This window comes from Eretmochelys imbricata, chromosome 1 (genome assembly GCF_965152235.1).
Source record: "Eretmochelys imbricata isolate rEreImb1 chromosome 1, rEreImb1.hap1, whole genome shotgun sequence".
Taxonomy (NCBI): Eukaryota; Metazoa; Chordata; order Testudines; family Cheloniidae; genus Eretmochelys; species Eretmochelys imbricata.
Genome location: NC_135572.1, coordinates 52869629 through 52895195, shown reverse-complemented (window position 1 = coordinate 52895195; position 25567 = coordinate 52869629). Strand labels below are relative to the sequence as shown.

Genomic DNA, 25567 nt, shown 5'->3' with positions numbered 1-25567 from the left:
CTCTTCCCCCTCCCTCTATCTCGAGGAGGCTACTGAAGCCAAACTGGGAGATTTTAGGCACTAAAGGTCCAGCAGGGCTCCCTACCTGCCCTTGCTCTGCACTGTTCCTGAAAGTAGCTGGCCTGTCCCTGTGGCCCCTGGGGGGGGCATGGGGCGGTCTCCATGCGCTGCCCCCACCCCGAATGCCGACTCATAGCTCCCATTGGCCAGGAACTGTGGCCAATGGGAGCTATGGGGGCAGTGCCTGGAGACTCCCTGCCCACCCCCTGCCCCCTCCACCCCCCCAAGAGCCGCTGTCAGAGAGATGTGGGAGTCGCTTTTGGGAGCCTCCCGTGGTAAGCGCTACCTGGCTGGAGCACTCACCCCCTCCTGTGCCCCAACATCCTGCCCCTGCCCAGAGCCCGCACCCTAACCCCCTGCCTCAGCCTGGTGAAAGTGAGTGAGAGTGGAAGAGGAGGGGATGGAGTGAGCTGGGGGAGGGAAAAGGTAGGGAGGGGTGGGGCTTCGCGGGAAGGGGTGGATTGGGGGCAGGGTCTGGGGCTGAGTTGGGGGGCTTTGGGGATCCCTGAAAAAATTTAAATCAGAATGGGGATCCTCGGGTTGCTGAAGTTTGAGAATCGCTGGACTAGATGATCACAATAGTCCCTTTTGGTCTTGGAATCTATGAATCTTGAAGACGTAAAATAAAGTCATAATAAAGACTACAAAAGTACATTAGCCATGTATTTTGTATTTTTCACATATCAATGAAAAATGTAAAAAACTTAAGTTTTAGTTACTGGATGGAATCCTGGCCTCACTGGGTATGTCTACACTGCAGTGTAAGACTCTGCTTGACCCCATACCCTTGTGTCTACACTGCAGTTGTGCTAACAAAGGGCGTAGACCCAAGGTTTCAGGACCCTGCAGGGCAATCAGGTCCAAGCTCAAGTCAAGCTGGGACGCAGGGTCCAAGCCTTATTGCTTTGCAGTGTAGCCACAACTCCATTTGACTCAGGTCCACAGAGTCATCTGGAAGTATCCCACAATTCCATGGGACAACTTCCTTAGTCCTCTCTATCCCAACAATCTGCAGTCTACTCTTTTGAAAACAGACACGCCCCTCCCCCTGGGAAACGGCAGCAGCTCAGGTCAGCGTTAACCCATTCTGTTCTGATTGCTGATCTGCAAACATACTATCAGAAAGCTTCCCCTGCGTTTGCAATGGAGAGCAAATCGATCAAGCCTTTTGGAAAGTGAGCTGCTTCCTACTAATGTGCAGAGCAGGCAATAAAGTTTTCCCACAGTGCACCATGTTTCTAGAGCTAGAGCAGATCTCATTTCAGAGGGCAGGGGGCGAGCTAGGGATTCTGGGATATGGTTACTGTGACTTGGGTCTGCGCACTGACTGTAGTGTGGACGCCAGAGCCTTACGTTCAAGCACAGGTCATGACTTTCTTTATTTAGGGTTAAAATACAATGTAGATGCTCAAGCCCAGGGGGTCCTGAACATGGGTCAGCTGACTCGAGTCCCACTAATCCTGGTTTACATTGCAGTGTAGATGTATCCACAGAAGTAAATGGCAAAACTCCCATTGACTTCCGGGGGGCAGTATTTCACCTAGTATCTTTTTCAAGTTCCCTTGTTTGTAAATGGACACTTTCTTGGTTGCACAGTTGTGGGGTGCAAGGCTCCAAAAGGAGGTGGAGTCATTCTGAAAAAGGCAATTTCTAATTCTAGTGGTATGAATTAAATTTTGGAAATAAATATAGTAACATTGTGTTTCTTTGGAGGTAATGAATGGAAAACCAGATATGAGACACAAGTAGAACTGAACAGACAACTAGAAAGGCAAACTGATGGTCTTCAAGAAAAGATGGAACATATTCGTGGAAATCCAACAGGTAGAAGTGGGCATTCATAGATATTTTTCTCTAGTATTCATAAAATTATATATTAATATATCAAGGTATCACACATTTTGCTTATTTACAGATAGATTGTCTTCTATTCGCTCCTTTGATCAAATGCCCGTGGTGAGTACATTGGCATTTAATTGCATAAGCATCTAACAGTTCATTGTAGCTAAGGAAATTATTAAATAATTTCAGCCATTTGCAGCCCAGAAAAAAATCAGTGACCCTATCCAGAAGCCACAACAATCAACCCATTTATTTTTTCATTGTTTCACCTCTGCAATTGTTTATAAACTTGTAAGACATATAGTAAAACAAGTAGATAGGGGATACATAAAACATGAATCCTGGGAAAAATAATCTTACATATTACAGTGGGGGGTTTTATTTAATAAAGACTGCATGATTGGGTGCTAAATCATGAGTTATACTGAGGTGGAGTACCTGGACAGTTTCAATTAATAATTTATATAATGTATATTCTCGATGAATTTAGTACTATTACAAATACATTGTAAACAACATATTTATGGGGAAATCCTCTTGTAGAATAAATGTTACATCTGTAAAATACAAAATGGTTTAAGCATTTTCATTTCTTTAACTTCACTTCCTCCAAAGCCATGCAGACTTCACATTCACCCAAAGCCCGAAAAATTGCCCAGGGTGAATGAAGCTGGTTAGGGAATGGCACTTGGAAACCACAGAGACCTTCACCCAAAATGTGGGTGCACAAGGGGGCAGAGTGAAAACAAAGTTTAATTCTGGATTTTTCTTTTGTTTTTTAACCTCAAGCTCCAGATACTCTTACTTTAAGGCCCTTTACTCCTCCCATTCTGTTGTCTGCCAGGGAACAAACAAATAGAGAATCCATGTAATATAGGCAGAAGTAATATAAGGTCGGGCAGTGTGACTCTGTGAAATGTTCCTTCCAGCTTGGGAGCTTACGGAAGCCCTCTGATTGAACTCTGAGTGGTTCAGGCTTTCCAGATTGGGTGGAAGGAGGTTGAGCCAGGAAGTAGCTGCATTGTATATAAGCTTTCTTCCCAACCCAGTGCATTTCCAAATGGAAGTGTGTGTTTTGGAATTAATACGGCTCCAAACACAATTAAATTCCCTCTATAGCTCTGACCCCCTCAGATGGAGGTTTGTGCACATCTATGATGAAGGAAACCAATAACAGCACAATTTCTAAGGGATCTGTTCTGACAGAAGGGAGAGGAGGAATCAGGAAAGGAGCGTAGAGGGGCCTAGACTTTTTCACTGGTATCTAGGAAACTTCTGGGTTCCCAGGGCACACCCCTGCCCTGTCCATGAGGCCTCCCTCACCCTTATTCTGCAGGAACTGCAGGTGTTCAGGCTTGCAGATTTAGCCAAACCTTTTTCTGCTCCTGTGAGTTTCTCTGTGGGAAAAAGGAAATATTTAGCCCTTTGAGGATTAGAATGAGAAACTGACATTTCTTGGTGGACAGGAGCAGGGAGGTCAGCAGCTAGCCATCACCCTACTTATGTTCAGTGTTTTTAATGTTATTTATTAAAACTTCAAAGTCCCAAACTTGCCATTATATATGAGAGCCTATGAAGACATCCATATGATGTTTTTTTTAAATATGTTCTAGTTCAAACAGAAATTAATTCAGGGAAGTCTTATGGCCTGTGTTATACAAGGTCAGAGTAGATGATCAGAGTGGTCTCTTCTGGCCTTGTGAGCTAAATAACGCTTCCAGTAGATATCATATCATTTCTACAGTGTCCCAATATTAGATAATGGATTCCTTTCTGAGGAACATTGTAGAAAGATAAAGTCTATTAGGTCTTGTCATCTTTATATTGTTTTTAAAACACCTTCAGGAGTTTAAGAATTTATGGGATTGAAAGACTGTTAAATCTAAAAAGTTAGGTACTTGTTTGAGAACTCTTTTTTGACTAGAGAAGATGGAATGAATACAAACAAATTACCTTTGTTTCATATTATTTTTTATTTATTTGTATGCAGTAGCACTTATGAGCCCCATTGTGCTAGTCCTGTACAAACACAGACCAAGAAGACCCAAAGAGCAAATTGATGTAAATAATTATAAGCAAATATTGTGTATATGTTTGCCAGACACCCACAACACATTGTCTGGCAAAAGTCTACTTTCTCCACATTCCACTCTTTACTTTTAAAAGCTAAAGGTCTTGTTTTTGAGCACCAACAGGGTAATGACAAAAATAGGCACTCAGGTACCATGGCAATGAACAAGTTATAAGAATCTAAATAGAATGGAATAGTTTACACCAAGGCAAACTCTTGGATGGTGGATAAGGAAGCACACTGGATTTTCCGTACCCAGAAATTGAAATAATTGCTTTCAAGTGTCAATACCATTGGCTGTATGGACCTGGAATTTTGCTGAGGAATTTTTCCTTGCTTTGGAAAATATGTAGTTCATTCATGTTTAAACACACAGGTATTATTTTGATGATCTCATTTTGAAATCCTCTGTTTTTTCGTTTGTTTCCAAAAGTGATGGTGGTGTCATCCCCTTCAAACAGCACAATAATATGAAACCAATAATACAAACATTTTCTTCTTTATAAATGGAGATTAGAAAATCATTTCTGCATGTTAAGGTTGGATATTGAAAAGCTCTGAAATAGGAGCAGCACAAAGAACTTCTACAGTGAAGACTGTTAGTCATAACTTCCTTTGTGCCCCAGTGAATAATGCACAAGCTATACTGAAATTCAGAAATAATTATGAAGAAATTGAAATGCAGTCCCTTTGAAACCTAGCCCAATGCGAATTTTACTTCCTCTTGTTAGATAAACCAGTTAGCATTTGTTCACTTCTTTTTCGTTAAGCAATATTATGTGAAATATACATAGGCTGTCTCCTAAATATCATTTCCCATGTTAGGAGAGAAAAATCTTCATCTTTTTTTCCTCTCCTTATAGTTACTGCAAGAAAGCCTCCCTAGACAGAGGCTTTATTATGCAAATAGAGGAAGGCATACTGCAGAATCAGTTCAGAAGAACACACTTCAGATAGCATTGCCTTAGCAACGCTCTAGTTAAGATTAGCTGCAGAACCAGGGTTTCTGTTATAAATCACTGTATTCAGCGTTGTCCATCATTGTGATTGAGGAAATTCTGAAATTATTGTTCAGGCATTTGCTTTGCAAAACTGCATTATAGTAAAAACGCTGGATACATACCTTAGCCACACATAGGCCATCCCTGTGCCTTACTGGGGTTCTGCAATTGATATTACATTACTAGCAAAGTGTGTGTGATGGTGTCACGTTGGAGAAAAAGCTGAAGACACAGACTGGGTATCTGGATCCTAAGAGGACGTATGTGAGAATTGTTGTGCAGTGATGTGTTGAAGGCTTCTCTGAGCCTTTGTGTCGGGGACATCAGGACTTTGCCAAGGTGGAGGAAATTTTGACAGTCCCCTTAGTGGGTCACCTTTAACTGAACTTCACTGACCTTGTTTGCTTAAGTCTCAAATAGGGCTGAGTGAAAAATGTGTCTGAGTTTCCTTCTCTTTGCAAACTTCAATACTAACTTGGAAAAGGGTCTGCAAAGGGCCCTGAGATGTCCCTGTTACAGTTTAGGAAGGCAGCAAGCTGGTCCCTGGTATCAAAAAGGTTGAGAAATACTGCTCTGGACCTCTTCAACATACCTTATGTGTCCAGGAGACCCCGTTGACCTCGCTTCCCCTGCCTCATTGCCATCCTGGTATAGGATGTTCTTCCTCTGATATCTTCGGTCACAGCAGGTGGTCACTTTCTTTAATTCTTTATATGGTCTTCAGTGGGGCAGGAAACACCTGCTTTTTCTCAGCAGGGCAATAGGAGCTGAGGAAAATCCTGCTACCAGCCCTCTTTATAGCCATACAACTGGGGATTATATGTCTTCTGTTCCCTAGCTTGTGGCTGTTTAGAAACCCTGGTGGTTCCCTAGCACCGCCTGGATTGGCTTGGGAAAGAGGGTGCTCCTTGGAACTTGATGTTCATGTAGAACCTGAACCAATCTGTGCCGACCCCTAAGCCAAACAAACTGACCCCAGCAGAGTTCATGCAGCCTGTCATAATCTTCATATTATTTTTTAATATAGCTTTAATGTGAATTATTATATTAGCCACAAGGGGGCACTTGGTATTTAAATATGCATAGCCCTCCTGGGTTCAGTTGTACTGAAGCCTTTAGTGTTCCGTGCACAAAACCTCATATGTACAGTATACGCAGAAACATGCTTTGCTAAAGAACTTTATTTCATTTTGTCACAGTAATTATTACAGTATGAAATTAGTGACAGTTTATCAATAGAGCTAAAAATGGAGTTCAATTTCAGTAACATGAAAGATGCAGCATTACTTTTTGAACTAGGTTTTAGATTTAATTACTTCAGCTGATAGACATACCTCCTAGTGTTGGAAGGAAAAGAGTTTATTTTCCGGGTGAAACTGCATGTGATTTCAAATGTCAAGTAGAATAGATTGTAGAGTCTTCATGATTTTCTTTACATGCCAAACAAATGTATTGCTTATGTGGCTACCTGATAGAAGAAAATCGAAGAGGATTAGGGCTGGAGTGAATTGCTACTAGATCATTAGACAGCTCAAGTCAGTCTGGTGAAAGTAAGTTTGCTACGTTGACGATGTCTCCTTTTTGTCACCGTGGATATGGAGGAGTGATTGATGGAAATTGTCATCTGCATTCCTAGTGGCAGCAATATACTGAAAAATCCACTATGAAAACGGCTTATGTGGGTGGTTTTAAAATCCAACTGCAATATAAATCTGCATAATTTCATTTGCTGGCAGTTGTTAAGTCAACCACATACTTTGGAGGGAATAAAAAAAGAAAAAGTGTGGGGATAAATGCAGAAAAGATTAATTGGGGGGGGGGTTTCCCTTTACTGTGAAGCTTTGGATATTGGTCACTGCTGGAAACTAGACTTGATGGATCATTGGGCTAATAACATATTTGCTAGTGAAGAATTCAGTTATGTAAAGAAGTCTCTCAAGGTATTATTTTAAAATTGCAGCATGTCTTTTAGCCCACCAGCTCACTCAGAGTGACTTGACACAGGCAGTTTAATGAAAACTAAGAATCTTAAATCCTTTAGTCATCTTATGTCTCCTTTCCAGGAATACGTTGTCCAGCTAGTCAGGGTTTAGCAGAAGAGGCTGTTGTTAAACCTTAACTTACAAGAATGACAATATTTAATTAAACCAATTTCAGCAATAAAGTTATCCTGACTTTTTCAGGGTTTAGATCAGAATTTATCCCACCTCCTCAATCTTGGGGCTTGGTAGCAGCATATTCTCACAGGTCAGTGCTGGATAAAGGAGGGAGATAATGGTCTGGAGGTCACCCTGGTGCACCGCCTGCAGTCAATGATGACACCAGGTGAGTCCCTGCCTCAGTTTCCTTTTTTGGGCTATCAATAAGTTCAGTAAGGTCCGCATATAGTGAACGTTGCCCCTTCAGGAGTCCAGTTTATTTAACCAAAGTCTGAACATAGTATGCAAATTAATATAAGAATAGCCACACTGGGTTGGACTAATGGTTCATCTAGCCCAATATCCTACCTTACGACAGTGGCCTATGCCAGATGCTTCAGAGGGAATAAACAGAACAGCGCAATTATCAAGTGATCCATCCCCTGTTGTCCAGTCCCAGTTTCTCACAGTCAGAGGCTTAGGTACACCTACAGCATTGGATTGCTTACCTTACCATCTTGGCTAATAGCCACTGATGGACCTAACCCCCATGAACTTACCTAATTATTTTTTGAACCCAATTATAGTTTTGGTCTTCACTCCCCTGGCAGTGAGTTCCACAGGTTGACTGTTCATTGTGTGAAGAAGTACTTCTTTGTTTTGTTTTAAACCTGCTGCCTATTAATTTCATTGAGTGACAGATGTTTCTTGTGTTATGTGAAGGGGTAAATAACATTTCCTTATTCACTTTCTCTACACCATCATGATTGTATAGCTCTCTCTCGTATGCCCCCTTAGTCATGTCTTTTCTAAGATGAACAGTCCCGGTCTTTTTAATCTCTCCTCATATGGAAGCTGTTCTATATCCTTAATCATGGTTTTGCCCTTCTCTGTACCTCTTACATTTACAATATATCTTTTTTTTGAGATGGGGCAACCAGAAATACACGGAGTATTCAAGATGTGGGCTTACTATGGCTTTATATAGTAGCATTATGATATTTTGTCTTATTATCTATACCTTTCCTAATGGTTCCTAACATTCTGTTAACTTTTTTGACTGCTGTTGCACATTGAGCAAATGTTTTCAGAGTACTATCCCACAATAACCCCAAGATCTCTTTCTTGAGTGGTAACAGCTAATTAGACCACATCCTTTTGTATGTATAGTTGGGATTATGTTTTCCAATGTGCTGTACTTTGCATTCAACAATATTGAACTTCATCTGCCATTTTGTCATCCAGTCACCCAGTTTTATGAGATCCCTTTGTAACTCTTCGCAGTCTACTATAGACTTAACTGTCTTGAGTAGTTTTGTATCATCTGAAAAGTTTACCATCTCACTATTTACCCCTTTTTTCCAGTCATTTCTGAATGTGTTGAACAGCACTGCCCCCAGCTCCCAAATGGCACCCCAGGTGAGCTGAGTCTTCGGTGCCCGCCCCCTTCCATTTGTTAAACTTCTGAATACCTTATTTTTATTGCATTTGTAGTCCATTTCACGACTTTGATGCATGATTTGCATGCATGATTTATCCCTGTCATATAAGATAATAAATTTGCACGCTAGGATCTGTAAATCTGTATTTATTCATGCCATATATAAGCAGATAAAAAAATTAGTTTCATCTAAACATATCGGAACTTTAATTTTAAGAATAACTGAAACGTACTAACATCAAAAAATTGAACTGTGCACCAACATTGGGTGGACCAGCATTAAATAGTGTTACAGTAGATGACAGCCTTAGAATGTCAACCCTAGTCCTTTAGTTCAAAAGATTGAGGGCAAAGGCAAGAAAAACAATCACCATTCCAGGGGACATGCATCCATGCTGATGACAGGTTCTGCTTGATAACAATCCAAACCAGTGCGGACGGACGCATGTTCATTTTCATTAGCTGAGTCAGATGCCACCAGCAGAAGGTTGATTTTCTTTTTTGGTGAATTTCGGCCCTGGAGTGTTGCTCTTTTAAGACTTCTGAAAGCATGCTCCACACCTTGTCCCTCTCAGATTTGGAAAGGTACTTCAGATTCTTAAACCTTGGATCAAGTGCTGAAACTATCTTTAGAAATCTCACATTGGTAGGTACCTTCTTTGCCTTTTGTCAAATCTGCAGTGAAAGTGTTCTTAAAATGAACATGTGCTGGGTCATCATCCAAGATTGCTATAACATGAAATAAATGGCAGAATGTGGGTAAAACAGAGCAGGGCAGGGACATACAATTCTCCCCCGAGGAGTTCAGTCATAAATTTAATTAACACTTTTTTTTAATGAGCGTCGTCAGCATGGAAACATGTCCTCCGTAATGATGGCCGAAACATTAAGGGGCATATGAATGTTTAGCATATCTGGCATATAAATACCTTGCAATACCAGCTACAAAAGTGCCATGCAAATGCCTGTTCTCACGTTCTGGTGACATTGTAAATAAGAAGAGGGCAGAATTATCTACTGTAAATGTAAACAAACTTGTTTGTCTGAGCAATTGGCTGAACAAGAGGTAGGATTGAGTGGACTTGCAGGCTCTAAAATTTTACATTGGTTTATTATTAATGCAGGGGGGGTTTGTACATAATTCTACATTTGTAAGTTCAACTTTCATGATAAAGAGATTGCACTACAGTACTTGTATTAGGTGAATTGAAAAATACTGTTCCTTTTTAACAGCGCAAATACTAGTAATCAAAAATAAATATAAAGTGAGCACTGTACACTTTGTATTCTGTGTTGTAATTGAAATCAATATATTTGAAAGTGTAGAAAACATCCAAAAATATTTAAATAAATGGTATTCTATTATTGTTTAACAGTGCGATTAATTTTTTATATCACTTGACAGCCTTACTTAATATTATTTAATTTATCAGTTTGTTCCAAAACCTCCTATACTGACACCTCAGTCTGGGACAGTTCCTCAAATTTGTACCTCGGGTGGCTCGTGTGTGGGAATCTCCCGCAGATCCTTGGCAGCGAAGAACAATAAAAATAATTAACTGAGCATCTCTACAATGGCCTTGTCTTCCTTGAGTGCTCTTTTGATTTCGCACCTTGATCATCCAGTGGCCCCACTGATTGTGGGGCAGACTTCCTGCTTCTGATGTACTTAAATTTTTGCGGTTAGTTTGAGTCTTTTGTTAGTTGCTCTTCGAATTCTTTTTTGGTCTGCCTAATTATATTTTTACACTTGACAGTTCATGCTCCTTTCTATTTTCCTCAGTAGGATTTGACTTCCAGTTTTTAAAGGATGCCTTTTTACCTCTAACCACTTCTTTTATTCTGTTGGTTAGCCATGATGGCATTTTTTTGGTTCTCTTAATATTATTTTTAATCTGGGATATACGTTTAATTTGAACCAGCATTATGGTGTTTTTTTAAAGTTTCTATGCAACTTGCGGCATTTCACTTTTGGGACTGTTCCTTTTAATTTCCGTGTAATTAACTTTTTGATTTTCTTTTGTTCCCTTATCTGAAGTAAAATACTACTGTGGTGGGCTTCTTTGGTATTTCCCTCCTCCCTCCACCAGGATGTTAAATTTAATTACATTATAGTCGCTATTACCAAGCAGTTCAGTTATATTCCCCTCTTGGACCAGATCCTGTGTTCCATTTAAGACTAAATCAAGAAATGCCTCACCCCTTATGGGTTCCAGGCCTACCTGCTCCAAGAAGCAGTCATTAATAGTCAAATTAGCCTTCACTCCAGTGTTCTAGCAAGCTAATCTTAGTTAGCCCCCCACTGAAGGCCCTCCATCCAGACTCTTCACCAGTAAGGCCCTCTTAGGTCAGGAACCTCCTCAGGACTCAGCCCTCCGGGCATTACCTGGGTTCTCTCTCTGGACTCACAGCCCCTGGATAGGTCAAACTACTCCAGCTCTTCACTGGAGCAGCATGTATTTCCCCAGTGACCTAGACCTTTGGCCGCTGTCTGGTAAGATCCTTTTGCTGGAATCAAGCCTGTCTATGGCTTTGCTCCTTGGGGATCCTGATTCCTTCAGGAACACCTTTCCTAGTTCTTGTCTGGTGAGTTCTCTAATCAGCTCCCCTGAGAAGTACTCCTGTTCTGGGGCCTAGTAACTGAGTCCTTATAAGCCTTTATTTAGCCCTGGTGCTCCTTACCTAATTAGCTGCCACCTAGGTACTTAAGCAATTAACTATCCACAGGTGGATCTGGGTTATTTTATTCTCCTTAGTGGAGTCTGTCACAGGTAGGCTGCGTTTCTGTCCCCTTCAGAGGGCTAGCTCTTCTGTGAGCTCTTGCTAGTCCTTGTTTCTTGCTGAGACTTCTCTACGCAGCCTGGTCTATGCTGTGTGTCTGTGTTCTTTGAGCTGTTTCACTTCTTTGTGCAGAAAGCTGCTCACATTGCTGTAAGCCTCTTGAGTTACATCTATTTCAATCCAACAAAATGGTTTTTTACCCATGAAAGTTTATGCCCAAATAAATCTGTTAGTCTTTAAGGTGCCACCAGACTCTCTTGTTTTTGTGGATACAGACTAACATGGCTATCCCCTGATATTTGACATCTGTTTCAATGAGTTTTTATCCCCTCCTTTCTCAGAGAGTTAATTGAAGGTGAACACATCCCTGAGGGGTTTAGCTGGATTCAGCTTGGCTGGATTCTTGCTTTATGCAGCTATACTTGTGGCTAGATGCACCATAGATAAGGTCTCAGTTGCTTCTTCAGTTACTCCTTATGTAGTAGGAGTTGAAGGTAACTTATGATCTACCCTAGCAGAGTTAGCTCTTAGGATTTCTTCGAAGTTTTACTGGTTTAAATTTTATTCAGTCCATTTTCTGAAACATTATTTAATCTCTTCCAGTGTTTGAATATCTAGAGAGGTTTTTCACATAAGTAAACACATGTGTAGTCTATATTGGTTCCCTGCCTCGTTTAATACCCGAAGTATGTGCTCAAGAAGGAAGAGCTCTGCAGCAGAGCTTGCCTCATTCAGTGTTCATTGTGTGCGGGACATAAGTGTTTTGTCTAGCAAATAGTTCCTTATTATGGAAGGAGAATGATCCTGTTGGTAGCTTAGGACTTAGGTTAAAGCTCCCTGTGTGACCTTAGGTAAGTCATTTAGCCTCTCTGGTTCATTTCTCCATCTGCAAAATGGGGCTAATACTTCTCTACCTCACAGAAGAATTGTGAAGATAAATACATTAAATATTGTGAGGTGCTCAGATACTACCGTGATGAGGGCCATATAAATACTTTAGATATATTATAGAATTTTTTTCTAGACTTTTTTCTGGTAGAAAACATAAGAATTAGGGTACTACCAGAGGTATGAGCTAGAGTTATACTAGGAAACTGAACCATTTTGGAAAATTATTTTCAACAAATTACTTTGAGCTGGTGTTGAAAATGATTTAAGACCATGCTGATGAGTCAAATCCCTTCAGAAAGCATGTTACACAAATGCAGAGTGGAGCACCCAAAAGTAAGGAAATGCTAACATTAAATTTGCTTGTGAAACCTTAACTCTGCCTTGTTTACACTCGGGAACTGAACTGTTGCAACTTAACGGTGCAGTGCATCAACACTAACCCTTCTGGTTTGGGTGCAGTTCTCCTCTGTACTAGATGCACTGCTGTTTATGAGCTACCTATTCCTCAGGCGCTGGACATGATGCACAATTTCCCACAAAGTAAGGTGTTAGGACTGTCTAAAGGAATTATGGGAGATGGGTCAAATCCTATAACTCACTAACAACAGCAATCTGTTTTGGCATCTTGTCCCAAAACAGAGAGTGCACTGGAGGTTCAGAGCATTTCTATTTGTTCAGAGAGCCAGATTTGTTCTTTAAGAGCTGAAAATGCAGAGCCAGCTTTCTGCAGAAGTTTGAAGGTGGTTAGGGTTCATATTTCAGTAGAGCACCAAGGTCACCAGAGAGTCAGAACAGAATCCATGAAATTTATTTTGCTGCTCCTGAGGAGATGCTCCAGCAGAATCCACCTCACATGACTGTAACTAACTCTGAGCAGGCCCTGTTTGACAGGGACCTGTACTAAGCTTGAGGGATCAGATTACTGCTGGTGGGGGCTTGGCAGAGGGCAGGCTATTTGGTTTCTATTTTTTGTCTGTCACATCAGGGGATGTGAGGAAGGGTCCTCAGTGTCTATTGAGGAAACTGAGTTGAAGTAAGAGAGGGACTTCTGCCCTCACTTGTGACTGTCTGCCTGTTCCTTAATAGCAGTGGCAGTGTTCATGTAGGCCTAGCCCTTGGCCATGCAGAAAAGTACAAATAATACATGGCATAATACATACCTTGTGTAGATGGCTCCCCATCTCGCAACGGTCCAGAAAATGCCTCTGATACCTCCTGTGACATATAGGTGCCCTCTCCTTCCTCTTTGAGCTTTAGTGTTGTCAAGGATCATTTCAGTCTCCATAGACACCCAGGAACTAGCATCTGTTCAAACATATGAAGGTGCAGCTACCAGCCTTGTTTTGATGCACCTTCAAGCCCTTAATTTTCTCTTTGTACTGCTGGGCCAGATACGAATTCACCTGTCAAAAGCAATGGTGTGCTGAATAGTCTGGGTTACCTGGGAGTGGATCCAACCATTGTTCAAGATCTGAATGAGTGTCCTGGGATCTACCTTGAGTCAACTGCTAGCACAACTGTAGAATAGCTTCTGAGAAGAAATTATCCCAGATCCAAAAGCAAACTGAGTACTGGAACACAGTGATCTTGAAGAAGAGTCTGACTTTAAAAGTGCGGGCTATGGGACTAGAGGTATGTACATGCCACTGTGTTCAATGAGGGACTTCTAGAAGACTTGAACCCTAGGGTCAAGTGGCCACAGAGTTCAGAAATTTGACCAGAAGAACCACTAAAAAGTTACGCAGTTGCTCCGCTGCTGCTATAGCTGCAACACCAGCACGTCCTGTCTTCACCAGCACTATAGAATGACCCAGTGCAGGGGCATGTGGTGATGCTTGGACTTGCTCAGAACAGTTAAAACAGTAGCATGAACTCCCATTTGTGTTGTGTGTGGGACACAAAGTATGTTACAAGTATGTCAGGTGGTTACACTCCCAAAATGCTATCAGGTAGAGATTGCTGTTAAAACTTTCTTCCAAACAAAATTCAGTCTCCTAGAGTTGACAGAGTTAAGGCTTTTTCTTTCTCTTCCTTCTTTGATTCTGTGGGGACACTGATGTAATAATGAAGTAGAATACAGCACTAATTGGATTTAGCCAAATTACCTCCTCATTCTGTCCTTTTCTTTTTCTCTCCAAATGGGCTGAATGTAAACACTCTGTAGGCTCCTAGATCCTATAATAGGGAGAGGTTTGTAATATGCAACACAGTTTCAGCTGCAGCTAAGGTGTTTTCACTTCCAATTTTAATTTAAAAACAATGTCTTTTCATGTCTTCTCCAATGTATCTGTCATAATAGAAAACTAAAGTTAATAGCTCAGCCATGGGTGAATGTAAAACAGCGCTGACTCACCACCGTGGTGCCTGCTGCTGGTCAGTCTAGGAATTAGCTCTTTCCAGCCTCAGAGCGCCTCCTGCTGGAGGGTGTCTCCCTACCGGTACCTGCTTCCTGGTCTCCACCACTATACTTCAGGCCCCATGTCCCTCCCAGCCCATGGTGCCCCTTCTCCTGGGTACTGCCCTGCAGCAGTACCCTCACACTCAGGGTTCTCCCCTCCCTGGGGAACCCCAATCCCTTAAACCCACCCCACCTCAGTGACCCACTGCCAGTCTTCATCTAGCCCCTTCCCTCAGGGGCAAACTGCAGTCTGAAGTGACCACTCATCATCGGCAAGGGGGTTGGACCTGCGTCTTCCTCCCCTGGCTGCTTCCCCATAGCCCTAGTACCTCCTCCGGCCCTGAAAGCCAGGCCTCTGTGTGGGGGTTTGCCAGGCTTGAGCTTCCCCAGCTCCTCCTGCCCTTCCCCAGCACTGCACTGTCCAAAGTACCCTTTTCTCCTTCAGGCAGCCAGGTCCATCTCTCTCCAAGGCTGGAGAAAGACTCACTGCCTTCTGTCCCGGCAGCCCTTTTATAGGGCCCAGCCTGGCCCTGATTGGCTCCCAACCCTCTCCAAGGGCTGGCTTTTAACCCCTTCTAAACTGGAGTGGGGTGACTGCCCTGCTACAGTGAAGCATTCTTGAAAGCCGTGGCTCTGCTGTCAATTTCTGTTTTTTAAAATCAGCAGGAGGGGTTATTTCAACGTCGTAGCAGCTTTAATTGCACTTCACCTTCAGCCAAACCACTATTAATTCTTGACTCTAATGAAAATCATTCACAGGGAAAGCTTAATAGTATCCAGGAACATTTTTATGGAAAAGAAGGGACACAGCTTTATTAACAATATTACTGTACCTAAAAGAGAGAGACCTTGTCAATCTGTTTGCCTGCTGTGACACTATAACTCAAGGATAGGACAGACCAAATTATGGGGCAATTACTTCCATATGTCATCTATAACACTGCTTCCTAAAGAGGCCCCATCCCTGGACTCTCTACTGTCACATACTGGGAGCCAGCTTTCTGGTAATGGGTCAACCAAACTCCCTTGTAGCTCAGTCTTATGTGAAACTGAGCCATTATCACATCGATTGGAAGTAGTGGGGCTTTACCTTACAGATGCTACCCCTTTCTATTCCCCCCACTACATGCACGGCTGAGTATCAGGTAGTCACCAACCCTACTGATCCTCTGAAACCCTCAGAGCTAACTTCTGCAAAGAATGTATGCTATCACAATGGCAGAGAAGATTTGCAACATATGCTATGCAGCCATTAGTATTATGGTAGTGAGGAGAGGCCCCAACAGAGATTGGGTCTCCACAGGCTAGGCCGGAGACAGTCCCTGCCCCGAAGTGCTTACAGATTAAATAGGCCAGACAGTCAAAGGATGCAAGGAGAAACAGAGGCATGGAGCAATGAGATGAAGTAACTTGCCCAAGGTCACACAGCAGGTCGGTGGCAGAGCTGGGAATAGGACGCAAGTCTTCTGACTCCTAATCCAGAGCACTGCCCACTAGACTACAAAATTGTATCAGAATCACACCAGGCGAATACAGCACACAGTGAAACAATAACATGTGAATGCCAGATAATCCAAGTAATTCTCCTCCCTTCCCCCCACAAACTTGATACTAGATACAAGTACACAAAAGATACAGGCCTTCCCTATGGTTATCCCTTTAGAGCTAGGTTGTTGTGAGTTATCTCAAAACAGGACATGTAGTTCCCCAAGCAAAGCCGATTGCTGCCTTGGCAAGTAGTTTCCAAGTGTAGGTCCAGCTGGGACCTGGAACCTCCAACCCAATGAATTGCAGCCCAGGGACCAGACCTTGGTTACAGGAGAGGGGCAACTTTGTGTGGCCCCGTGCAGTTGAGCAGAGTTCTCAGGAACCGCTGAGAGTAGCAAAGCCAGAACTAAATGTGTCTCATTTAAAGAAGGTGAAACTGATAGCAGCATGTGATCCATAATGTCTGTCTCTGCGTAAATCAGCAGGAGCCATATAAACAACAAGGGAGTGATGAGCATAATTAAGGCTAAGATTTTGTCATGGATATTTTTTGTAAAAGTCACGAACAGGTCATGGGCAATAAAGAAAAATTCACAGAAGCCTATGACCTGTCCCTGACTTTTACTAAATATATCCATGATAAAATGGGAAGGGACTGGGCAGCTGCGGGGTGGCTGGGATCTCTGGCTTCCCCACCAACCGTGGGGGCTCAGAGCTCCAGGGTCCCCCTGCCACCAGCAGCAGAGGGGAGCTGCAGGATTCCCCTGCCCCTTCACCAACAGTGGGGAGCACTGTGGGAATCCCCCTGCCACCGCTGCAGTGGGGAGCTGTGGAGGTCTCCCTAGCCCCCATGGTGGCCGGGGACTGAGGAGCTCCCCCTGCCCCGCCCCCCACGGCAGCCAGGGAGCTGCAGGGGTCCCTCTGCCACCATGGGTGGTGGGGGACTCTGTGGTCCCCATGTCCCCCGCAGCAGTAGGGAGCTGCGGGATACCTCCACTGCCCATGGTGGCTGAGAGCTTGGGGGCCTGCTGCCTTAGGCAGCTGGGGTACCTTACAGCTCCCTGCCGCTGTGGGATGCAGCGGGACCCTGCAGTTCCCAGCCACCAGGGCTGAAATCACGGAAGTCTTTGGAAGTCAAGGGTTCCATGACTTCTGCGACCTCCACGACAAAACCGTAGCTTTAAGCATAATCTCACAGACCTTGAAGATTGTAACTCAGAATCTAGATTGTGATAACAACCTCTATCATTGTTCAGAACAGGAATATTTGTAACCTATTGATTTTATTTATACAACTGCAGGGTTCCTTAAATCAGCTTCTTAAACAACTAGAAGAGGAAAAGAGAAATCTCCAGAACCAACTGAAGGATTATGAGCTTAGACTGGAACAAGAAGCAAAGGTCTGTTACTTCCATATCCGTCTAACCAGCCCTTTTTAGAAGCTGTTATGCTGTCTGAAATGTCTAAAGCATTGGTGTAGAGAATGTAATGATTCCATGAAACATAAAATGAAAAAGTCCTGGGGTGGTACGTATGTTTGTTCTTTCCCTTTTGATTAATCATGTTAATTGTTTTGTTTGATTGTAACCATTTACCCATTATTTTAAAATGTAGGCTTACCATAAGGCTAATGATGAACGGCGCATGTACCTAGCAGAGATCTCACAGGTAAGTAACAAAAACTTTTCAACCTAATCATCTTTTTCCTCCCAAGCTGGTACTTGAAGATCATTACTGTTTAATTCTTTATTTTTCTTTATCTTTTCTCCTTCAGACAAATCTGAGTTTTATTCCAGCCAAGGAAAGCCAGGCATAGTTCCTTTCAGAGCCAGGGCTCAGTTAGTTGGAGCGATTGCTAGAAAGTGATGGAAGTCTTTTTGTCGTGTCTTCTCTCTCTCTCTCTGCCATTGTTTACACTAGACTTCTTGACTTAAAATTTCTCACCCATTATATTGCTGGTGGGAGACAAGGCATGATGGCATTTTAACCATTATAAAGTCTAGCCCTCCTCTGAGCAGAATAGGGTGGGACCGAGGTTAAAATGCCAGCAGACAGTCTATACTTGCACATCCACTGTTACTATCATGGGTAGAATTGAGCTGGTGGCAACAATGGTGGAAAGTCTTAAGAATAAAAGTCCAGTGTACCCATCCTGTCGAAGGGCTGACTACACTGCCCCTATACAGCATCTAGTCCCTGCTGGCCCAGATGTAAAGAACTAAGCTCAGGTCTTATATACTCAGATTCCTGTATTGTAGTATGTTGTACAGTTCTTAAGATAGTTCTTGGTCTGACTTCAACTTTTTTTTTTAAATGTAATAATGCATGTTCAGCCAAAGCATTGTTTTTGCTAAATATATGCCATAAGAACAACCATCTTGGGTCAGACCAAAGGTCCATCTAACCCAGTATCCTGCCTTCCAACAATGGCCAATGCCAGGTGCCCCAGAGGGAATGAACAGAACAGATAATCATCAAGTGATCCATCCCCATTCCCAGCTTCTGGCAAACAAAGGCTAGGGACACAGTCCCGACAAGGGTGACAATGACAAGGTGACAAGGGTCACTATGTATGGTACAAGAGGTCACCATTACCAGGTGACGTGTCTAGAGACCACATGAAAGTTTCCCTAAATGTGCTGAATACAGGTTTTTCCAACCTTTATTAGAAGACAAGCTCTGCTGAGCCACTTGTTCTTGATAATGTCATATTAACTGGTCATAGTCAACACCAGGGGACCACTGTGCCATCTAATTCTGTTCGGAGTATTGGATTGATTTGTCTAGGGTTGACCATGAACACAGCCACCGAACACTTTTACACACTATGGTCGTTATCTACACTAGGGTGTAGCAGTGCAAAGTCCCAAATGCACAGAGATTGTGACAGCTGGATGTGTTGATCTGTTGATTTAAATAAAAGCATATTAGATCACTGTAAGGTTTTGCATTAGTATGCAAGTTTGAAGTTGGAGTACATATTGCTTTTGGGTATCTAATGGAGATGGAAGTAAGAGCCTTATTACTCCTGGAGGTTTTCTGGACGTGCCTGCAGAAAATGCCCCCCCTCCTGCAGAATTCCTGTGCTTCCCTGCAGAAAACGGCAGGGAAGCTGCACGGAGGGAGGGAGGCTGGGCAGGCAGGTATGGGGAAGACAATATGGGGAAGACCATGGGCACAGGTTTTGTGGGGGGGGGGGGTAGGATTCACCTCCCAAATAGAGGCAAGGCATGGGAGCGCACACAGGGTTACATGCAACTTCCCCCCACCCCATTTCTGCAAGCGCAGAGCTGCCCAGTTGAAGGAGGCTGTGTCTCGTCTCCGCTGACTCTGCAGCTGAACGCCCTCTCCTGGGTCCTAGTGCCAGTCGGGCTCCCCTTCTGCGTGCTGGGAGCCTTCCTGTTTTCTGTGCAACAGTGAGTGCCCGTGGTGGGGCTGGGTAAGAGGGGGCAGGGGAAATGAGGGAAGGGGGATGAGGGGGTGGAAGGAAGAGGCAGTGAGGAAGGAAAGGGGTTGAATAGAGCAGAGGTAGGGTAATATGGGAGTGAGGGGAGGGAGTTGAGGCATGAGGCAGTGGGGGAGGGGGATGAGATGGGGAAGAAAAGGTGATAGGGGAATCGTGGGAGGAAGCGGGAGCCCAACATGCGGCTTCCCCTCGTCAGCAGCTGGAGCTCCCCCGTTAAGCAGGCCCATCGAACCCTCACCCTGATACCTACACCTGGACACCCCCCTCACTCCCCGACAAGCCCCCTACACCCAGACTCCCACCCCACTGAGCCCCAACCAGCTGCACCTGGACTCCCACCCCATCAAGCCCCACTCCCCCAGCAACCAGACCCCCACACTGAGCCCCCCACACCCAGAACCCGCCCTGCTGAGTCCCTGTGCATTCAGATCTCTGACTGAGCGACCCACACCCAGATTGCTCCACACAGAAACCTCACACCCCACACCTAGATCCCCCCCACACTAAGCCCTTCCACAGATCCTGCTGGGCTGAGCCTGCCCATTCACACTTGGTGCAAAGGGGCAGGGCTCCGGGATGTTTCTGAGGCAGGCCCGGCCCTTGCACTGTGTCAGGGTTGGGTGCAGCTTCACTGCCGAGTCCCTGTACCGAGGGAGGTGAGGGCTTCAGGGTGATCTCCCACCTGAATGCAGCCAGTGGCCTGTGCTCCACACTGCCATGCTGGACCCACATTTATTTATTGACAAATACAATTTGCAGAATTTTTCAGAATTTTAAAATATTGTGCGCATAATTTTTATTTTTTTGGTGCAGAATTCCCTTAGGAGTACCTTATGAAGCACTGGAGCGTGTTGTTGACAGCATTGTAGACAACATGAAGGTGGAAAGGAATGCAGGATATTTTCCCTTAACTTCTTTTTTCCATACTTGTAAGGTTTGGGTGAATGGGGTATGTCCTGTTACACCCATAACTGTCACTAAGCAGTTTTTGTTTGATATTATATTTAATCTGATGATGTTACCAAATCTTCAGTTTTTTGTTTTCTACTGATTTTATGCCTTGGTAGATGTATGCAGTGGTGTAGCTGTGTCAGTCCCAGGATATTAGAGAGACAAGGTGGGTGAGGTAATATCTTTTATTGGATCAACTACTATTGCTGATAAAGATATTACCTCATCCACCTTGTCTCTTGGTAGATGTAATAAGTTGTAAAATTTGTCATGGGAAGGTTATGACAGCAAGGTAGTGAAAAGTTGAGACATTTGATACCTGAGAAGCGATAGAAGATGGTTTGGTGTACTGGCACCTTATGGGGATAGTTGAAGCACTAAACACCAAGGAAAAAGCGAAATACTGCATCTCTTCACCGCTCCCGCATGCCAAGGATGGAGCTGACTTGACATTTTGAGGGGACAGGAGAAGCTTGAACTCCTAGGTCAAGATTTTAAAACCTGGATGTCTAAATTTAGGCTTCTGGAGCCATATTTAAATACCTCAATGAAAATGTCCTGATTCTGATTTTTGGAAGTACTGAGCACCCACGTTAAAGTTAATGGCCACTTTTACTTTGTTGACGAATGATAGATTTAAGAGCTTAACTTTGGGCAACAGATTTGGCATACTCACCCTAGACCTGACTCCAGCAATCCTTGATAGAAACCAGTGTTCACACTATTAAAGCTGGTCAGGAATTTTTCGATTCAATCCTCTTTTGGATGAAAAGTGCTGATTCATCAAAATAGAAACTGCAAAATCAGGTCAGGTTTCACAAATTTCCCAACTCAAACAAAGTAGAGGAAAAATATTTCAAAATTGTTGAAATGTTTAGTTTTAATGTTGTTTTTTTTAAATGAAAAATTCTGATTCTGGTTTGAAATGATTTTTTGTTATTAAATTTAAGTCATTAGACTGAAAAAAGGTTGAAATTGAAACCAAACATTTTGATTGATTCGGGGAGCGGGAAATTGTTTGGTTGGGGTCTTTTTTGGTTTGTGAATATTTTCAAGATTTCTACTCTTCATCTTGATTCAAGATGGGGAATATATTTCAGATTCTTTAAAAATGTTTGTGGGACAGGAAAACAGTTTCCTACCCAACTCTACCCATTATCCCTGCTGTAGTATTCGCTATTGTGTCCAACACTGATGAGATTACTGTGTTGTTGTAGTTGGTTGTTTCTGCTGAAATGATCAGAGCAAAATAGTGAACAGTATTGACCATAGACTTCAGCATTAACTTCCCTTTGAGATGAATTGGCCTTTTCACACCTTTGAGTTATTGTTGTCATCTGTCTGCAGGCTCAGAATGACAATACAGTTCACATTCCGAAGAGGTTCACAGTAGTAAGGGCTAGGTCTTATTGTTTTTCTAAAATGAAAGATAGATTTTTATAGCATAGTTGGATTTATTCTGCCACAAATTATGTTGCTGTGGAATTGTCAAGGTTCCTCCCCCACTCTGAACTCTAGGGTACAGATGTGGGGACCTGCATGAAAAACCTCCTAAGCTTATCTTTACCAGCTTAGGTCAAAACTTCCCCAAGGTACAAAATATTCCACCCGTCGTCCTTGGATTGGCCGCTACCACCACCAAACTAATACTGGTTACTGGGGAAGAGCTGTTTGGACGCGTCTTTCCCCCCAAAATACTTCCCAAAACCTTGCACCCCACTTCCTGGACAAGGTTTGGTAAAAAGCCTCACCAATTTGCCTAGGTGACTACAGACCCAGATCCTTGGATCTTAAGAACAATGAACAATCCTCCCAACACTTGCATCCCCCCCCTTTCCTGGGAAATGTTGGATAAAAAGCCTCACCAATTTGCATAGGTGACCACAGACCCAAACCCTTGGATCTGAGAACAATGAAAAAGCATTCAGTTTTCTTACAAGAAGACTTTTAATAAAAATAGAAGTAAATAGAAATAAAGAAATCCCCCCTGTAAAATCAGGATGGTAGATACCTTACAGGGTAATTAGAGTCAAAAACATAGAGAACCACTCTAGGCAAAACCTTAAGTTACAAAAAAGATACACAGACAGAAATAGTTATATTATTCAGCACAGTTCTTTTCTCAGCCATTTAAAGAAATCATAATCTAACACATACCTAGCTAGATTACTTACTAAAAGTTCTAAGACTCCATTCCTGGTCTATCCCCGGCCAAGACAGAATACAGACAGACACACAGACCCTTTGTTTCTCTCCCTCCTCCCAGCTTTTGAAAGTATCTTGTCTCCTCATTGGTCATTTTGGTCAGGTGCCAGCGAGGTTACCTTTAGCTTCTTAACCCTTTACAGGTGAGAGGAGCTTTCCCCTGGCCAGGAGGGATTTCAAAGGGGTTTACCCTTCCCTTTATATTTATGACAGGAATATACAGGAGCCTATAATACAAATTGGAAGTTACCTTGAAAGCTTTACGTTATAACACCTCTTATTCTGAAAGAGATCTTACTTCTTAAATAATATAAAAGTAGTAGGTTAGCATGATGCTCCAGAACTCTGTGCAATGAAGTGACTGTCATTGAATTGCCAGTATAGCTAACTGGAGTGAAAGGTTGTAATTAGCAGTGTTTCCATGTGTTTGCACAGCAGGCAAGTGGTTCACTGTGCGTAGTCATTGCTGCCTTAGGGAATGGAGGAAAATTGCTGAAAACAAATTTGCCGTGTTAGACCAGTAAATGCTGATGAATCTGGGGCTGGAAACATGAGGACACTGTGGGAGGAAGACAGTAGTAAGTTAGGAAATAGTGTTGTTATGTCGGAACATGGCTAATGAGTGTAGATTGTTCTTTTTAGGTTTCAGAGTAGCAGCCGTGGGTAACCAGATGTCCGGATTTTATAGGGAAAGTCCTGATTTTTGGGTCTTTTTCTTATATTGGCTCCTGTTACCTCCACCCCATCCCGATTTTTCACACTTGCTATCTGGTCACTCTAGTTCTTTTGTACTTAAATCATTTAGGCCACTGTTCAGCAAGGCACTTAAACACATGACTAACTTTAAGTACATGGTAATTCCATTGCTTCCAGTTCGGCATGTGCTTAAATACTTTGCTGAATTGAGACACTGGAAATAGATTCTGCCACACGTGCTGTGCTCATTTCTTGAGTAATTCCACTGATGTCAAAATCAGTCATGGGTGGAAAAATCTGGCACATTTTTTTTCAATTCTATTAAACAACCCACCGTCGCAGAATCTGTTTTATGGATTTGGCAGAGGCTGAGGTGAAGCGGGAATTACCAGTCATGGATGACTAAGCAATATTTCCATACGTATTGAGGCAAATGTAGCAGCAGAGAAACCATTGTTCTCTCACAATCTATTCCATAAATATTCTCTCTCAACTATATAGCTGTAGAGGGTTCCATTTTGTTGTTTTTCCTGTCATGTTAGCTTTCTCCTGTGTGCTTCGTAAATCAAATGCAATAGAACCTTTTTTTCTTAATAATAGTTATTTAAAATACCAGCATAGTGACTGCATTTCCTGAGAATATTCTTATCCCTTGTTTGAGATCGCCCCTGTAGCCTTCAGTGGGAGTGGAGGGGGGGGGGAGAAAGGCGGCAGTTCAGAATAATAGTTTCTTTTAAATATCTTATTCTTGTTACCTTGTGTTTTTTTTCCAAAGCATATTCATCTTCTAAGTGTGTTTATTTGTTTATGTTGTCCAGTTCCATAAGATGTTACTCTTTTTTTTTAAGTGATACAGTTAAAATAAATGTAAAGGTTTCACAAGATTTAGTATTCATCCAAAAGACATTACTTTTTTTTTTTTCATCGTAAAAGACTGGTTCCCAGACCACATGCTATGGAACACTGATGGTCAGTGGAACCTTTCCTTGTGGCTTGAAGAATGCAATATTTTGAGAACCAAGCAGTGGGGAAATGGGATAGGTCTTCAAGAGAACCTTTTTCTTAAAGTGGTACAAAGAATTAGGAAAAAAAATTCAAAAATTATTTCTCATAAGTCAGTGTCTTTAGTAGAACTCCCCGGAAGCAGACGATTTAACTGCGCTTTCCAGAAATTAAATCCAGGCAGCTCTTACTCTGTCTTTACATGTATATTCTCTGAAAGTGTCTTTGTTTGAATTATAGTAGGCTTTACTAGTACAGTGCTAGTGAGAGTAGTTGTCTAACGCAGTACATACATGGAAGCACATTAGAAACCAGTGTATTTGTTATAACCAATCACAGATGTGGTTCCTTGCTGTGCTAGGTTTCTTTTCCCTCTCATGAAGAATGCATTCACATACTTTAAAACATAACATTAAGATTTAAAAATAATCCAAACCATGTGCTTTGTTTAAATGGCATCAAAGAGATCCATGGCTCCGCGCTTTTAGAAGAAGTCATCTATGGCTCCCTAGTGTGGCCAGCTGCCTTGCTTTGCCTTATGCTCCCCTCTATGGGGGCTCTGTGGGTCTGGGAAGTTGGCAGGATTGTGTCAGTTTTCAACAAGCACACCCCAGCCCACCAGCCACAGAAGCACTAAATTACTGCAAAGTAAGCCTGAATAATTTTACGTTGCTTCCCCCTCCATTCTATGGAAATCCCTACAAGAGGATGTTTCTGGGGTGACAGTTGGACATGAGCCTGGAGGAGCTCTGTACAAGGGGGCAAGAGAAATGACAATTTAAGTTCTCCCCACATTTTTGCTTTTTATTACCACAGTTTTTTTATAACTGCTTCTTGGATTTTATATATCACAGTATTGTAGTAATGCTCTCTAGAGGCAGCAGGGAAGATGTAAATGCTTCATTCTTCTTACTTAATAATTTCATAATTCCAACAGCACAACAAAATCATCTGATGAAGTGAGCTGTAGCTCACGAAAGCTTATGCTCAAATAAATTTGTTCGTCTCTAAGGTGCCACAAGTACTCCTTTTCTTTTAACAAAATCACTAAAACTGTCATTATTCTACTTTTCCCTTACTGGATAATACATAGGGGGATATTGCTTGCAGATTGAAAATAAGGAATTCCTGTCCTA

General features: G+C 42.6%; 1 protein-coding gene across 3 annotated transcripts in view; it reads left to right on the top strand.

The window, feature by feature from the left end:
- CCDC169 (coiled-coil domain containing 169) overlaps positions 1-25567 on the top strand; it is a 44958-nt gene that overhangs the window by 5378 nt on the left and 14013 nt on the right. For all 3 annotated transcript variants that reach the window (XM_077810295.1, XM_077810285.1, XM_077810275.1), the window contains exons 3-6: positions 1774-1884; positions 1976-2016; positions 17413-17511; positions 17726-17779. In XM_077810295.1, coding sequence (XP_077666421.1) covers positions 1774-1884; positions 1976-2016; positions 17413-17511; positions 17726-17779 — 305 coding nt within the window. The remainder of the gene's footprint in view (positions 1-1773; positions 1885-1975; positions 2017-17412; positions 17512-17725; positions 17780-25567) is intronic.